Below are 16897 nucleotides of genomic sequence, written 5' to 3'. Positions count from 1 at the left end.
GGTCGGTGGAGGAGAGGAGCGGGATAGTGGAACAGAACAAATACTCGGGCTGTGGGGAGAGAATGTGGTCAAACGCTTCCTCCTGAGCAGTGACGTGTTGCTGCGTGGGCCTCGACGCACATGGGAACCTCTGAACATGGTTATTCACAGTTGCCTTTCACAGTAAAGTGTTTTAATAATCAGCATGTTTCTTTGAATTTAGGTTTATCTGTTCTGCCCCACTTTCACAGTTCCTGTTTTTTTTTTATCACGGTTTACACAACAGCTGACTATCGTTAAGCCTCAGCAGCTGGTGGAGACCAAACTCAGAGCTACAAGACTACACTGAACGCTCGGTCAGTCTGATTTTGTTAGTTAAAGGTTGTGTTCACCAACAAACACTGCGGCGCGGTTCACACACTACAGCCTCTAATCTTCTGCTGTCACTGCTCATTTCTACATCTCTACATTTCAGGCAAAGCTGAACCGTTAACCTTTGGGCCTCAGTGTCACTCTGGCTGAGGTGATGAAATCTGGTGTTGTACAGTTTTGCAGAAGAAGGATTGGTTTAATGTATTTTAAACACCTCTAGTTATAAATGTCAGTTAAGCCTCTACACACACAAGCTGTGTGTGTGTGTGTGTGTGTGTGTGTGTGTGTGTGTGTGTGTGTGTGTGTGTGTGTGTGTGTGTGTGTGTGTGTGTGTGTGTGTGTGTGTGTGTGTGTGTGTGTGTGTGTGGTGGCCTAGGTGGTGGGACCTCCCACCCACGCCATCCCAGAAGCCTCTTTCTGCTGCACTCTCCTGAGTCGTCACATTTTCCAACGCGGGCCGGAGCAGCCGAGCCGCCGTTCTCCATAGAGCCTTCATTCATTGGACGGGGGGAGGGAGGTGGAGGCTGCACCCAGTCCTCAGCTAGAGGCTCATTCTCCTGCTCGTCCAACGCGGAAGGTTCTCATGAAACGTCCCGTTTGACTCCCGGTGCAGGGCAGACCCGCAGCGGTTCCGAGGCCGACGCCAGGGAGGTCGTGCGGTTGTGAGGAAGAGAGGCGGCATTGTTGAGGAGAGAAAGGCGCACAGACCTTTCTCTGTGCGGGCGATCCTTGCGATCACGTATGTGTGTTTACAGTAAACCCGTCCAGCCAGTTAGGCTCACATGGGCTGATGAGCAGGGAGCTGGTCCACTGAGCACCACCATGAGACAGCCTCACTCTGCTGAGACCCTAAACGCACCATGGGAATCTCAATCTCCTTTTGATCATATTCTTGATGTTACAAATTGGCCTTCATGCATATGTGATTTTTTTTTTTGCTCCCTGTCCTCAACTCTCACTTCATGATTAATGACTCGGGGATGAGATGAGAGCCTGCGGCCTGCCAGCGGAACAATTAATACCCCCACTCTGCTGCTTTCCTCTGCAGGCAGAATGAGAGCGAGCCCCTCCATCGCCTCCTCGTCCTTTAGCCGCTGTTGGAAAACGGCTGAACGCCGTGATATACAGCCGGCAAACAAGAGACATAATCCTCCTAATTAAATCTTTTTTGGCTGGAAAGTGGCAACGTGGAGTTACATCAACGGCGGTTATTTATAGTCGAGCCAGGTAGTGGAAACAGAAAAGAGGAGATATTTCCGTTTCAAAGGCCCAGAGTCACATGACGTTTCTGTGTGCTCCAAAGAGTCATTTGTGAAGTGTAACACACACACACACACACACACACACACACACACACACACACACACACACACACACACACCACACCCAGCAGCTCTGTTGACCAGCCATGAGACACACACACTGTGAAGTGCTGGCTGCCACGGTCACAGATTGAACTAGAATTGAATCTGCTTGTCATTTTTCACTCATTGAAAAGCTGCATCTTCTGCACGGACTCTGATTTGCATATTTATTTATCTGTGCAAGGGTAATAAATAACTTAAACATTCCAGATTAAAAACCCACTGACACCCTGGCCCTCTCTCAGGGAGGGACGACTTCGCTTGAAGGAGTCACTCTGCTGGTCCAATCGCCTTAAATCGGCTGAAAAATGAATTGATTCCTCGCACGCTCTGCCAGCGGAGAGCTGCTCCCACTCAGATAAGCTAAAATATTCAAAGCACTGAGCTGATCCTTCTGCCAGGAAGAAGAGCAGGGAGGTGATTTCAAGTGATGGCTGGAATTGTGAAATGTTTGCTGACATGTTGCGGAGGTTTAAAACACACTGTATTCGTTTTTATTTGTCAGGAGGAAACGGCAAATCTGGGTTATGCAAGAAAAGAGCGTGCCGGCATGAAGCAGGGCAGAGGATGGGGAACTTGTACCAGCTGAAGGAAAATCAGACAGATAAAGGGTTTCCCTAGTGTTTTTCTGACCTTAGGTGAACCCAAACCAGGGGCGAAGGGGAAGATCTGAGCCTGAGACAGACTCCTCCTGGAGGCTAACTCGCATCGCCCACTGCATGCTGGGCCGTCACACTGGCTCTTGTGAATGAGCTGGGTGTGTTTCGGCTGCAGACACAGGGGAACCTGACGTCACGCTGCTCAGGATTGATTGAGGGAAGGTTCTGAAAAAGGTCCCCGCGTCCCATTAGCTGTTCCCCAGGTAACGTTTGGCCCCGTGACGTCACGGTCATGGGACGTTCTGATGGTGTCGGGCCCGATGTCACGCGCACAATGAGGGCTCTGTTGAAGCCGAGGCCTTTTGGGCAGAGCTGCACGGATCTGGTTTATCAGCGATTGATAACGGAGGCCCGCAGCTTCGCGTTGCTCTGGGCTGTAACAGAACGAGGCTGGTCAGCTGAGTCTGTCTGCAGGAGCCACTGCTGCAACAGATCATCAGAAGGATGAGTGGGGACGGAGTCACACCCTTGGATCTCAGTCAACGTTCAGCCCCAGAGATGGGACGGGTTGACGTTGAGCTTTAACAGCTTCCAGCCTGCTGGAAGCGCCTGTTTGGTCTTGTCTGTATTTGATCAGATCTAGAGCCATGGTTGGACTTTATCAAGCTGTTCAAGTTGTCTATCTTCACTGTGCAGCTTTCTGTTTTCACTGTGGCCTCATCAGGTCAGGCCACGGTCACAAAACACGCGCTTTTGAAGAAAGCCGTGGCCGCTGCCGCGCACTCAGAGACCCAGAGCCCTTTTCTTTTTGTGCGCCGCCGAGCCAGCGCAGCTCATTGCGTCCAGAACAAAAGCCAAGACTGAAATTCACGTCTATGAAGGTCCTGATTGTGCTTGTGTGAGTAGTTAGCGGCGCAGACTGGCCCCCAGGGCCCGTCGGCCCTCTTCCCCCTTCAACAACAAGCAGCAGGAGTGGAGGGTTTCCTCTGCCTGCGTTTTACCACAGCGAATCAAGACCCCAGTGCTGCTTAGATGAAGTTGTTACAGTGAGTGCGATGAGGGAACTTTGGTGGAACTGAAAATGAGACAAATTGCTTTCTGACCCAGGGGGAGGGTTATAATTGGCACGGCTCGAGTTTGGCTGCGTTTGCTAGAGTCTGCTGCGCTCCGCTTTCGCCGCGACCGGCCGGCGCTCGAGGGGTGCGATCAACCGGCCCCGCGGCTGCCGGCGCGGCCGGACTTGCACCGTCTTGTGGCCTCGCCGCGCGTGTGCCGGGTGCTGGACCGTCTGACGGGCTGCTCGCGTGTTCAAGCGGCCTCCGGGTCGGAGACACGTAGTCTGGAGGAAACACTGTGCCCATTCTCTCCTCCACATCCTTCTTTCCACTCACCCCAGCCCTTATCTGTCACACCGTGTGGAAGATGTTTCCTCAGTCTGGGATGAAGGAAATCTGGGATGTTAACGACTCAGCTTCATACAATAGAAGTAGAAGCGCAGATGGTGCAGATAGACTTGGACGCAGAGAAATATTCCGAGTACATCCTCCCCTTCATTAAGCGCTCAGCCGAAAAGAAAAACACCTTTCTATTCCTGACGTGCGGACTGAGACACGGTGACACCAGGCTGCTATAAAAGGCCCCGGCTTTTTAAAATCCGCTCCAACATGTAGATACCTGATACGCCGTCGCAGTACAACATATGCCCTGAAGCCAATAACGGAACGTCAACAAAGGTGCTAGAACTGCAGAGCGGCGCGACACAGTTATTTAAGCCATTGTTCTGTAGGAATAGTAGAAAATAAACAGCTTTAAATCGAACCGCCGCCGTCAGCTGTTGCACACGCTGAGGCCTCGAAGCACTTACGGGCGTGACAGGTTAATATTGGAAATTATCCTCAGGCTTTACCGACTCCATCCACACAGGGATTTTATAATATATTGAATAACTGGTGCCAATTCACTATTGTATTTAAAAATAGCACAGAGCACCCTCTCGGGGGAAAGGTTGGTTTTCTCAAATGGTTTTCCTCACGCGGATTTCCACGGCTCGCTCACAAACTGATGCTTTTGTTCCTCTGCCCATGATCCAGAGAAGTCTGAAAGGACGAAAAATGAGGAGGGGGCACAGGGGGAGAGACTGAATAAACCACAGACTGGGAGACGGGGAGGAAGAGTGTCGGGATTCCAGTGGGTACGTTGGAGAGGATTTGCCTCTTTAAATAGAAGCACCTGTTCATCTGGGATTAGACGGAGGCAGAGCTCTATTTTAGTTCAGGGGGGACGTTTGCCCATCGCACCCTGGGTCCTAACGGCTGCCTGGGTGTGGAACAGTGCGGCTGATTTGAGTCGGGGATTGTGGAGCGTGATGCGCTGTCTGGCTCAAAACCAGGATATGACTAGTGTCAATCCCTCGACTGACTCTGAGATCTGTCCCATTCCGCTGCAAGTCATTAGGGGCAGCGTACTAATCGCGTAGGAACAGCAGATGTTCAGTGGATCAGCTCCTGGGTGTAAACGCCCGGATGCTGTTGTAAGTTTAAAGGCTGTGCAGTATCACTTTGCTCAGCTGAGACTGACCAGTCGGACTCTGGCAAAAAGGTGCAAATCTGTGAGCACATTAATTAATAACACTAATAATAGCCAGAACCAAACATGGGTGGAATCAATTTACCACATTTCCCAACATCTTAAATTGCTCCTTTGAACCAGTGAAGAAGTTGGTCTTTCAGTCTTGGTGGTGATTATGAGCCGCCATCTTTAACCCACATCAACTTCGTCCGTAGCGTCATAAAGTCCTCCTCCTCCTCCTCATTCTGGGCCAAACAGGGACTTTCTGGTTTCAATATTGGTTTAAACATATGACGTCAAGTTGTAAAGCCTCAGCCTTCACAGAGCCGGTCCCTGAGGCCGTCCTTCTACGTATGTGGTTCGGATTCACACCAGCTGTGACTTTAGATCATAAGGTAGTTTATGTCTCTTGTGTAACTGAGTAGAGAACAAAACATACTTAATAACTTGATATGTTCTCTTCTTTTTCACGCCACATGAATCTTGTTCTTGTCTAATCAAGGACAAGAACCCCCTTAAAGCTTAAAAGCGTTCACAAGTCCCCATCTTCTGCGCGTGGATTCTGGCGGCGTGCAGCGGTAATTGTTTTCAGAGCGCTGCCCAGCCACACCCAGCCGACTGGAGGGATTTTTTTTTTGTGCTGGCTTCAAACAAACTAAATCACAGATGACTCTACTCTACACCTATAATTGGGTCAGCGTGTGTATTTATAGACAGAATCTGTCTTTTCAAACGGGCTGCGCACAAAGCGGAGCTCGTTGGGTTGAACGGACTGAGCCGAGCTCCGACTGAACGCTGGCTAATAGCAGCTTCACTCATTAGCGCTGTGAAATGATCATCACCCAGAATTAAGCGCTTGGCCGTCGGTCGGGGCTCGTGTCTAAACCGTAATAAACCAAAAGTGATCCGTTCACCGTTACTCAGAGACTAGAACGTAGCTATTTATCCTTCTTATCATGGAAACAGCAATGAATGAGCATTTCTCCTAATAAAACCCATCCGTCTTCATTCCAGCGTGTTGCAAACCTTCTACTCGACACAAGCCCGGGAATCACTTAACGGCTCCGTAATGAAATCCCACACTCGTAACGTGAACGCGGTGTTGTTGTAAAAGCCGAGCAGGACTCCCGCTTATTGAATCAGCGCGGGCCTGACATCAGCTCCGAGCCTCCGTTGGGCTCCAGCTCCACTCCCTCTGCTCTGATCAGACCCTGCACGGTGCTTCGTAATGTCATTAAGAGTCCCGATTCGCCATAATAAACTCCCCGAGTGCTGCAGGAGCAGATGGTGCGACCCGGGTGTCGAGGGAGAATGGACCGGAGGAGTCCCCTAAATGAGGGGAGGAGGGCCGGCAGCAGGCTCGTTAGGGGATGACGCCCGCTTTGCAAATCCCATGAAACTGAATGCAGGCTTGGATTTTCAGGGATAATTCATTACAACATACATTGTAAGTTAATTAACTGTAAATGATTGATCAGCAGGATTAATCACTTTAGGCCTTGAAGTTTCTGTTTGGTGCGACACATTTAGGTTCACTTTGACTTTTTAGACTTCTGTTTGACGTAGTTCCAATGTTCCAGTGTTTTTTGGTTTTTGAGGATCTTAAACTCTCCCCCGTCCTCTGCTTGTGACACCATCCGCGCTCTCCCTGTCCCGTTTGGCCACCTGTGTGCCATGGACCCATGCAACAGGGCTCGTTTTTAGCCCGCGCTCTTCTCACAGCTATCCATTGCTCTTATCTTTCAGTCAGCAGCTTTATAAATGCCCCCGTCGGAGAGAATAGACGCTCAATTGACTCCGAATCGCAGCGGGAGCTCTTTTTTTAGGGCCTGTGACCGTCGCTGGGAGGCTTCAACGGCGGTGCCCTATATTTACGACAGTCTGCTGGTAACAAGCTTGCTAACTAAGCAGGGCCTCTGAACCGGATCGGGACGTGGAGGAACATGTGGACGCAGCCGCGCGGGGTGAAACTGCCGGTCATGTATGTGCTGTCACCGGCTGAGCTACAGAGCTTGCATTGAAGACGGGTCAGCCCAGTTTATTGACCCTCCCTCCCTCTGTCTGTCCGTCTCTTTGTTCCCGGGTTCCCAGAGAACACTGGTGGGATTGGGCCCAGCCTCTGTCGCTAAAAGGAATAATTGTCTTTCCTCGTTGCAGCTTCGTAACACAATGGGGCTCTGTTCCCTCTCCACCCTCGGTGAGATGTGGTGGAGCGGCTCCTACCTGTGTCCCAATCACATCCTGTGTCCACTATATGGACACATACTGTATGTGCATCTTCTGTGCAGAGGTACCACTTGATCACGACCCTCCCAGCAAACATAAAGCGGAGGAGGGGGAGTTAAAACACCTGCCTCAGCTTAGGGAACCGCTGCCATTCAGTTCAGCTTTCCTTTTGTCATCATTAATGCACGATTCTCTCCAGACAGGGACTGAGATTGACGGCATCGACTGAGTTTTGACTGGACGCTACGTTTCACGCCAGCTGGCCGGGGTGTTTGGGACTAAGAGGTAGAGTACAGCAGGAAACGTGGTTAGAAATCAATAGTTCTCAGAATAATGCTTGGTCAGTTTCTTTGATCGTATGATGGATGGGTGGTTTATGTAGACTGAAGCGAAAAGGGCTGGTTCTGTTCAAAGGTTAATGAAGAGAAAAGGAAACTTCTCTGCCCTCTTTCATGACCAGAGCTTCATATTTACCATGTGGGCAATTTGTACATGAAGGTTATTTCTCAAAATGTTGTAGTGCCCTTTTATTTTTTTCACAAAGACAAATTTGTGAAAGTTGTGGCCCGGATCTGTTACCGGCTCAGTCTGACCTGACCCACAATTTGTCCTGTCCTGCGGTTGATGTCGGTTTATGTCCACAACGCTGCGCCGTGACCGCCTCCCACCTGAAGGGCAGGCGTCAGATCCAGACCTACAGAGAAGAACACGTGGAGCTCTGTGGTGAGAGACCCGGGTCTGGTCTGCCGTAATAGATCCACGCATGCAGGCCACAGTAGAGACTGGGCTCTTATGCAGCCAGTCTTTATACATGGACACGTTGCCAGATCACTTTTAAAGTCAAAGTGGAACTATGTGCAGCGATGGTCTGGCCCTTCAGTTTTAACATCACATTGCACTTGGTGACGCTCAGGAGGTTGTTTGTCTGTGTTTTACAGCAGCGCCGCTCCAGCCTCTCTCACAATGCACCATGTCATTTCATCCTAAATATATAGTCCGTCTCGCTGTGGCTTCCATCTGTTTTCTCCGTCTGCAGCCTTGTGTGTTGAGTTGAAAACGCCGCTGTGATGCGCATATGGCCAATCGCTTAGCATTAAGAACGTCGTATTCCAGCTCCGGCTCTGAATACGTCGTAATGTTGTCTGTCGGCGAAGTCCAGTGACGGCTTTTTAACATGATGTCAGCTGCGTTGGAGGTGAGCAGACGGCCAGATCGCTCAAAATCACTGGCCGGGTGCTGAGCACCGAGATTGGACTGGACTGAGCGCAGGCTGGAGGAGGAAGCCGGCTCTTTGGGCTGTGGTCAGTGCGGCTGCACTGTTTACTGCTCAGTCCAAGAGTTTTGTGTGTATGCGTACGTTCACTGCTGCAGGTGAACTGGATCTTAATCACATTATCTTCATCCACCGCGTGACTGAAGTTGACTGATGTTTAACCGCTCCCACTCCTAATGAATTTAAAATAGTTTCCCCAGTAATCGCGTATGATTAGGGACGCGAGCCGAGTCGGCAGATAAGTTGGAAGAAGCGTATTCAGCTCAGGAGCTCGTGAGAAAACGGGGGCAGAGGGCGTGTTGCGGATTTGCAGTGCTACAGAGCGGAGCGTTGGTTGGACTGACGATGCTTCAGCCACAGCAGCTTTGGTTCTGCCGGCTGTGCTGCAGGGTCCGACCCGCCTCAGTCACCTCTGGGTTCTGGATCACAGGCTCTGACGTACTCGGACCCTGGAGGTTGTGACTTTGTGGTATTTGACCACGTCTTTGTGAATGTGTGGAATGCTCCTCTCGTTTTATTGCCAGTCCACCTCGGCCGACCTCCGCATCAGCTCGGGCCCGTGTGTGTCTACATTACAGGCATTGACGAACGGTTCATTAGGCTGATGGACTCTGCAGGGGCGGAAAGCGTCTGGCCCCAAGAAGTGCATTTAAAAAATAAAAGCTGCAGATTCTTGTGTTTCCTCGCACTCGCTGCGTCGGCGCTTTGGCTCCGCGGCCGTTCTGCACGCGCCGCAACGGGAACGCGTTGTACCGAGTCGGAAAAGTGGCAGCGGTTTATTTGTACAGCGAGCGTCGCCGCACGTGTGGGGCGCGATTGTTGTGTTTGGAGTTGTGCGCCGTTGTGATCACACTCATCCGCTTCAGTCGCTGGGTTTTCCAAGGGGTCGAGCGTCGCGCTGTGAGTTTTTACCACAAGCAGACGGCTGGTCGCTGCCTGTGAAGTGGTCACGTGTGATGGGGCAGAGTGTGTTGTAAATGTGTGTGTTTGTGTTTATTTAACCCTAACACATTTACTGGTGCAGCATGTGTGTGTGTGACGTGTGTGACCACCGCGTTCCTGATTAAACGCTCCACATGGTGTTTACTGCAGGCTGAGAGGATTGCGCTGCTCTCTGGAGAGGTGTGTGTGTGTGTGTGTGTGTGTGTGTGTGTGTGTGTGTGTGTGTGTGTGTGTGTGTGTGTGTGTGTGTGTGTGTGTGTGTGTGTGTGTGTGTGTGTGTGTGTGTGTGTGTGTGTCCAGTTTAAAGTCAACCTCGCCTTCTTGCAGGAAGTGCCCATACAATATTTGAGCTGTGTATTCTACGTTACAACAACATGGACATGAAGGTCAACAACTTGTGTCCCAACGTTGTCTTACCTCCAGCCTGTGTGTTTACGTCTTCAGCTACAGTGTAAAGGTCTGTGTCATGCATCCTTTACTAGCTTTTCTCAGTAAAGGAATCTGCTCAGATGCCGTAAACGTGGCTCCAACTCGGAACAACGCTGCCTGTCGCCTCATGGAGCCGTAACTCTTGCAGCTCTTGACGGTGGCCACACATGCAGGCTGGAGAAAGGCAGACTAGGAATCTGGAGCTGGGCAAGAAAACATCTTAGGCATAGCTGTCCATTCCCACATATTAGCCTGGCAACTGGGAGAGAGCAACTGGGCGAGCACTCCCAGTGGGAGCCGTCCCAGCTGGATCCCCCCCCCAAAAAAGGCCAATATCTAGATTAGGTTGCATATAGTTGGGTATTTCAAAGTGACAGACAGACAGACAGACAGACAGACAGACAGACAGACAGACAGACAGACAGACACACACACACACACACACACACACACACAATTGCACTGGCAGAGTGGACTTGTCCTCGCTGCTGTGATTTAAATACCCACAGATATTTACTGCACTTGTCCAGCTACGCCTCAGAGCCTCATCTATTCCCACTGACCCATGGCACTGTACTGATTTCCAGTTTCCCACAGGGAGTCTGAAAGACGGCCAGCACATGTGTCTCCCCCCCCCCCCCCCCCCCCCCCCCCCCCCCGGGAAGATCCCACTTCACACCAGCTCGCACTACTCACCACGGTCGTAACACGTGCACATGGGCGTCAGCGCAAACAGGAAAAGTGACAGACGTTTGTTTTATTGGATTATAAGAGAAAACACACTGATTTAATTTGGATTCGTGAGGATGGTTTAGTTTGGGAGCGTGTGTGTGTGCTTTGCTGTGGATCGATCTTTATGGAACGAAGCGCGTGGTGAGTGTAGAGCAGACTGTGAGTGTTATGAGAAAGGAAAGAACCTCATTTACTGCGGTGACTTGGGAAACAGAAATCTTTTCTTTGCAGGTTTTTCGTTTTCTTCTTCCTGCTGTACAAACCGTAAAGGCTGCTTTTGGGGGCCAAAGCATTGTATTCAATTTCACATGGACCTGTTATGCTGTTATGAAAATGCAAATTAGCCTGATTCTGATTTGTAATCCTGATGGAGTACCGTGTATCCGGCAGCTGCACAGGTTCCTCCTGTGTTTTGTCGTCTCAGGGCTCTCTCCTCATCAGTAAACACGATTACAGTGCAGCTTGTCTTGTTTGTGCATAATAGTTATTTTTAAAAGAATCCTATTTTATTCAAAAATATGGAAATGTTTTATTGTTGCCTTGGATGTTTTATTTTCTAGCCATTCACTGTTTTCCCTGTGTCTAAAGGTGCAGCAAATGTGTACAGGCTCCTCAGATGCTGCGACGTGACCGTTAGTTTGGATGCTAATTTTGGTTTTTAAATGCTTTCATATTCATTTTCATATCTGCAATTCAGTGTTTGTGTTACTACTCAACAACAAACATGGGAGAGCAGAGACTTAGAGGTGTGTGCGTGTGTGCGTGTGTGCGTATCTGGAAAGTGACTCTAGCAGTGTTTCAGCTTCTGAGGGTGAAGGCAACACTATACAAATGGCTTTTAATTTAAATAAGACAAATATGTCTTAGGAGTGAAACTCAATAAGCGAGTCACTTCCTTATAAAACATCATTAAAATGAAATGACTTCCCAGAGACGTCAGCGGGCTTTGGGCAACCCATTCTGGATCACTGGGTCTCAGCAGGGGGTCTGACGGAGAACAAGCCTTCCATGTGTGCCCCGCTGGGTTCAGCTGTAATGAACTAATCAGTGCGATGGCGTTCCCACCATGTGCTGAATACATTATTTCAAATGTTCCCACTGGCCTTTCAGCCGCTTCGTGTGCTGCTGGTGTCATGTGTCTGATCTTGTTAATAGGTGATTAATAAACAGCTGGAGGACATCTCTAATGACGGCGCGTGTTTGTGTTCGGCACCTGGATCAATTAAACTCATGTTGTGCAAATGAACCCTTTCGCACAGACCGACCTCCTAAAAACGTCCACCCACAGGGGTGAGAAGCAGTGAGACAAGTCTCACTGTCACTGTCTCACTGGCCAAAGTCACGGCTGCTCCAATCCAGACGCAGGCAAATGAAGCACAGGCACATTTGTGTAGTCAAATAGCTCTGGGGTCGTAGTGAGCCTGTGCAGGGCTGCTAGTGGGAGGACTGGTTAGTTAGTTAGACCAGCCTGAAAAGGTTTGAGTTCCTGCTCAGTCGCATGCAGTGATGACCGTTTCGTCCAGTTTTACTTTAATGAACACACTGAATCCTGTGTTTTTAACGGTAACGGTAACGGTTCTAATCTCGACTTTCAGCTTAATGAATGGTAGAATGCTCGTACTCACATTATGTTTATGGTTTCGCAGCCTTGTTCATCGCAGATCAGAGCTTCTTGGTGGATGATACAGTGCATTTTAACTGCCTCCACCGCCTTCCTTTGTGCCTGTCATAGCTGCCGCTCCATCTATTGTAAATCCAAACAACTTGTCCCATTTAAGTCCTATCTTTTCGACGGCATTTGACCCAGCTTCAAATGGTCTCTCTTGCGTGTCATTGGTGTCATTTTCAGTGCGTTGTGGCAAAAACTTTTTTGTAGAGGAAGTGCCTTGATCGACTCAGTAGCTCCACCTAGAGGCCAAACCAAAAAATGTAGCACAACCAGACTTCACTTTTTTTACCGTAGTTTGGACGCCTTCCTGTAAATCAACCCTGCTCTGTTTCAGTCTCTAGCCTTTCTCTAAAAGCCTCATTCCACTCACTGACGTGTCACATTGTTCTATGGTTGCTGTTGTATGATGCTATAAATACTAGTTGCTGCTAATGTCTGAAGACAAAGTGGAGGTTTTCTGCTCAGTCTGTTCCCTATTGATCTGATGGAGGCTGGTACTGAGACGGCGCACCGCTGTGCCAGCCTTGGGAGCAAGCTGGGGATTAATCTTCTCTAATCCATTTTTTTTACCTCGTTCTCCTGCTCATCTCGGCCAGGAAATGAAATGTGATTTTCATTTCTTTTCTTCCTCAGCTTTGAATGTTATCTTTCCACCTCTGCGGCGACAGCGGCTCACAGACGGGCGTCTCGAGCGCTGATTTCGTTACCTCTCCGGCTCCTGATGCAGGCATTCTAATTAGCACGGTGAATCCAGGCCTTCACGGCCTCGGCAGCGTGCGCTGGAAGACAACCCAGTTCATTACGCGGCTGCGCTTCGGCCGGTGAACGCCTCTGCAGCGTGATTCAGATGGGACTTTTTGACAAGCTGGAGGCTTTTCGGCCCCGGCTGAGCTGTCGCGGTTACACAAGCAGCAAAACGGGGCCTTGATAAGAACACTGTGGTTGTTGCACAATTAACCCACGTCTGGGGCCTTAATTAATCAGCCTTTCTCTGCTCCCGGCCGCACAAAATGGTCGCTGTCAGCGGATCTCCGTGCGGTACCTTCTCTCCGGCTTGACCGTTTCACAGCGTCTGGCAGGAGAGTAAATGCGGATGTCGTAAAACGGTGGCACCGCTCACTTTTCTTATTGCGGATCAATTTTGTGACTGTTTGGACGTTGTGTGTTTGTTCTACAGGCAGGAATGACTTTTCCACTCAAACGTATAGTACTGGTGTGAGTGCATCATTTTATAATAAAATACATATAAAACAAATAACTTCCTGACATGATCAAAGTCTGCTGGTATGTGTTGTGCTGCAGTTACAGTTTATGGTTCGCTGCTGACAGACCAGAGCAGACTGGTCGTGAGTGGGCACCTCGTCCCTGTTAGCACCTCTTTATTCTCTTCAGTGGCTCTCTACAGCCACAGCTCTGAATAATTCAACAAAGCTAAAGAGGTCTGGTGGAGCAGGGAAGGAAGTACAGATTCCTCCGAAGATGAGGACCAGGCATCAGAACAAACTGGACAAACGTGCTTGATTGTGTCTCTTAGTAAATGAGTGGAGAGAGAGGAATGAGAGCGGAGAGGTTTTTAAACGCCTGTTTGTTCTTTATTAATTCATCCGTTCCTGATCTGTGGACACCCAGCTGCAGGTGTTGACCCGTCCTGGTTCTGGCCGGGTCTCATCCGCAGGCGCCCTCGGACTCTGAGTCCAGGCGGAGGAGAAGGCCGGATGTGGGCGGAATTTTAAGGCGGTTTTCGTATTGACAACCTCGGTGACTCAGCTGACAGGTTTCCACTGAGGCTGTCGGTCCGATTTCCCCCCACGGCCAAGAGTTACAGATGCAGCTGATGGCAATTATGTCCCAACTGAGTCAATGAATCCTGCTGAATTTGTGATGCAGCTTCTTTTCCTGTAGCATTATTTCACAGTAATCAGTAATCACAGTATATTGTGATGTCATTGAGCATCACTGTATCTGTAGCTCCACACACCTGCTAATGCAGTTCTGCTTCTCTGACTCACTTTCTTCAGATTGTTCAACATACATATTTTGGAGCAGCTTTAGCTTTTGTCGCCACGTTACAGATTAGCATCAAGACTCTAAAGGAAGAACAAACACAAGTGAACAAACCCCCATTGTTATTGATTGGAGCAAACTCCAGGCGTCGTCCTTAACAGGCGCTTAACGCTCTTCACTTTGAATTAGAGTCACAGTAACTCACAGCTCTCCCTGTAATTAGGAAATGATTGCTGTGAACTCAGGCCTCCTGCTTTGTTGTTCGTGTGTTTCCTGATGGTGGCTTCACTTCGTCCATGTGCTCGTTGAGTCACAGGCTCTGCTCTCTCTTGTCCCCAGGTGCCCCTGGTTGACCAAGGTAATCTCTCCTGCTGTGCCTCTCTACAATGGCCTGGTGTTCCTCTTCGTCCTGGCCAACTTCAGCATGGCGACCTTCATGGACCCCGGCGTTTACCCCAGAGGTACAGTATGAGTGTGCACATGTGCACGTGCTGTAAATTTGAGTAAAGCGTCCTCTCTGTCGGGCGTCACGCCTTTAATAGCAGCATTTTATCAGAGCGCTGCGTGTTTCACTGCCCCGTTAACCTCCCGCTGCAGCCTGTTAAGACGCGGGTGGAGTTCACAGGAGCCTTCGTGCCGCGAGGCCCGTGTGACGAGCGGCACGCGTCCCGCGGGTGAGGCGGCGGTGATTAAATCGCTCCCCGGGGATGTTTGTAATTCGCCTGTAAATGATAAGCACCTTGGTTTAAGAGGAGGTGATGATCATTAGCTTGTGTAAAGAGCGTGTTATCTGCCGGCCCGGAGGTGACGGCGCCGCTCCGCTGCTCTGCCGGGTTTGGAGATTACACAGGTACGATCAGGCTTCTTCTAGGTTTTATATCAGATACGGTAAAAACGAAGAAGTGACATCTGCTCGCAAAGTGATTCCATTATTTGTGTTAGAAGTAAAGATGGGTGTGTACTTCTCCCATTCTATCACTGAGGTATGGAACAGCAATTTATTGTCATTTCCTCTATTAGAGGACCTGAAAGAGATGAAAGAGAGCACTCTAGGCATCAAGGCTACACTAATACAGATAAAGGAAATATCAAGAATATCTGCAGCTTTCACAGTTTAGTGCAATTTTACAAAATGTACTGCAACTTGCTGAACTCGGAACATTTTGGAGCGACGTGTGTTCTGGGATTGTGCACGATTGTAGACGATGCGGAGTTACCTCAAAACTTCAACATCCGTCCTGGACAAGGTTCCAAAAAGCTGCACTAACTAAAGAAGACAGGTGTAACGTGAACGTATGTGCTTGTTGCTGTGGTTCTTGGGAGGTTTCAGCTCCTTGTTTTGACTCTGGCTTCCGTTCTACAAAGTGGTGAAATGAACAAGCGCTAATGTTATTTCCTGTCATTCATAACCATCACACTCATCTCAGTCAAAAGTGATGAGAAGCAATGGGATTTGACGATGACACTTTTATATAGTGGCATCACATTGTTCTGGGGACAATCTGCGGATTCCGTTTCTGTAACCCGTGGCAACAGCTGCAGTAATTATCAGCTGTGCCCGTGTAAAGACTGTGCGTATCGCTGCTCCAAGTGTTCATTGTCTGTGTGAAAAGTCAGTGGTTTGGGGCCCATTAGTGGCCATTCATCCTGCCCGAGTGGTATCGAGCAATAGGCCGAGCCTGCGTGGTTGACCCTGTCATGAGGGATGATACACGCTATGATCAATAGGAAGCACTTGCACACACGCATACTGATGCGGAGGGGAAAAACAGCTGCAGCCAAACCCCGGGTGCGCGTAGAAACTGTACGTGTGAATAAGCGCCAATGATGCTGTGACTTTGACGCGGAGGCGAGCCAGGTATTTGATTTCTGTGTATCTGCATTAGTAGAATGAGGAAAATCGATGGTGGCAAACATGTAAATAAATCAGATTGAGGTTATTATTTGACTCAAACGCTGTTTCCAGCGTGAACAGACGCCTGGTGAACGCACTCACGCCGTTGTTTGCTGAGCATTTCTAATGTGAAGCATTTGTAAAAAGGCAGCTGATGGAGGAGACGCAAGCTTAGCGGCTGCTTGGCGCTTTGCCCATCGGTTCATGTGTTTGATGGGAACTCGTTGTGTGTTCTGCTCCACCGTCTTACGAGCGATTTACAACTAAACCGCGGTTCTCGAGGCTCCAGCCTCCGTGAGTCCCCGTCTGACGGATGGACGGTTTAGGGTACGTGTGACTGTTGTTCCCCCCCCCCCCCCCCCCCTCCCCCCCAAACCCACGCGCCTGTGCTCTGTGGTGTTCGCCAGCGGATGAGGACGAGGACAAGGACGACGACTTCCGAGCGCCGCTCTACAAGAACGTGGAGATCAAGGGGATTCAGGTCCGGATGAAGTGGTGCGCCACCTGCCATTTCTACAGGCCGCCTCGCTGCTCCCACTGCAGCGTCTGTGACAACTGTGTGGAGGTGTGTGTGTGTGTGTGTGGACATACACACAAGCTAGCTTACGTATGCATGAAATCTCCATATGCATTCAGAGGCTTGTCTGTGCTGCCAAGGATTAAAGTCAGAGACAAACACTGACCGTATGTCAATAAATCATGTCTTAATGTGTGTTCTTGGCAGGAAATCTGTAAATAAACATCAGCGTTCTGGTCTAAATATCAGCTGTTGGCAGGTTTAAGTGTAAATATGTTTATGAACATTAGGTTAAACCCCTTAATTTACCCTTAAAATTAAACAAATAT

At 49.5% G+C, this 16897-nt stretch overlaps 1 protein-coding gene across 2 annotated transcripts in view; it reads left to right on the top strand.

Annotated features, from left to right (window-relative positions):
* Positions 1–16897, top strand: part of zdhhc8b (zinc finger DHHC-type palmitoyltransferase 8b) — a 37372-nt gene that overhangs the window by 12392 nt on the left and 8083 nt on the right. For both annotated transcript variants that reach the window (XM_029163766.3, XM_055512163.1), the window contains exons 2-3: positions 14497–14618; positions 16459–16616. In XM_029163766.3, the coding sequence (XP_029019599.1) occupies positions 14497–14618; positions 16459–16616 (280 nt within the window). The remainder of the gene's footprint in view (positions 1–14496; positions 14619–16458; positions 16617–16897) is intronic.

The sequence above is a fragment of the Betta splendens genome, chromosome 9 (genome assembly GCF_900634795.4).
Source record: "Betta splendens chromosome 9, fBetSpl5.4, whole genome shotgun sequence".
Lineage (NCBI taxonomy): Eukaryota > Metazoa > Chordata > Actinopteri > Anabantiformes > Osphronemidae > Betta > Betta splendens.
Note: the sequence above shows the minus strand (reverse complement) of the source record. Positions and strands in the feature narration are given on the sequence as shown.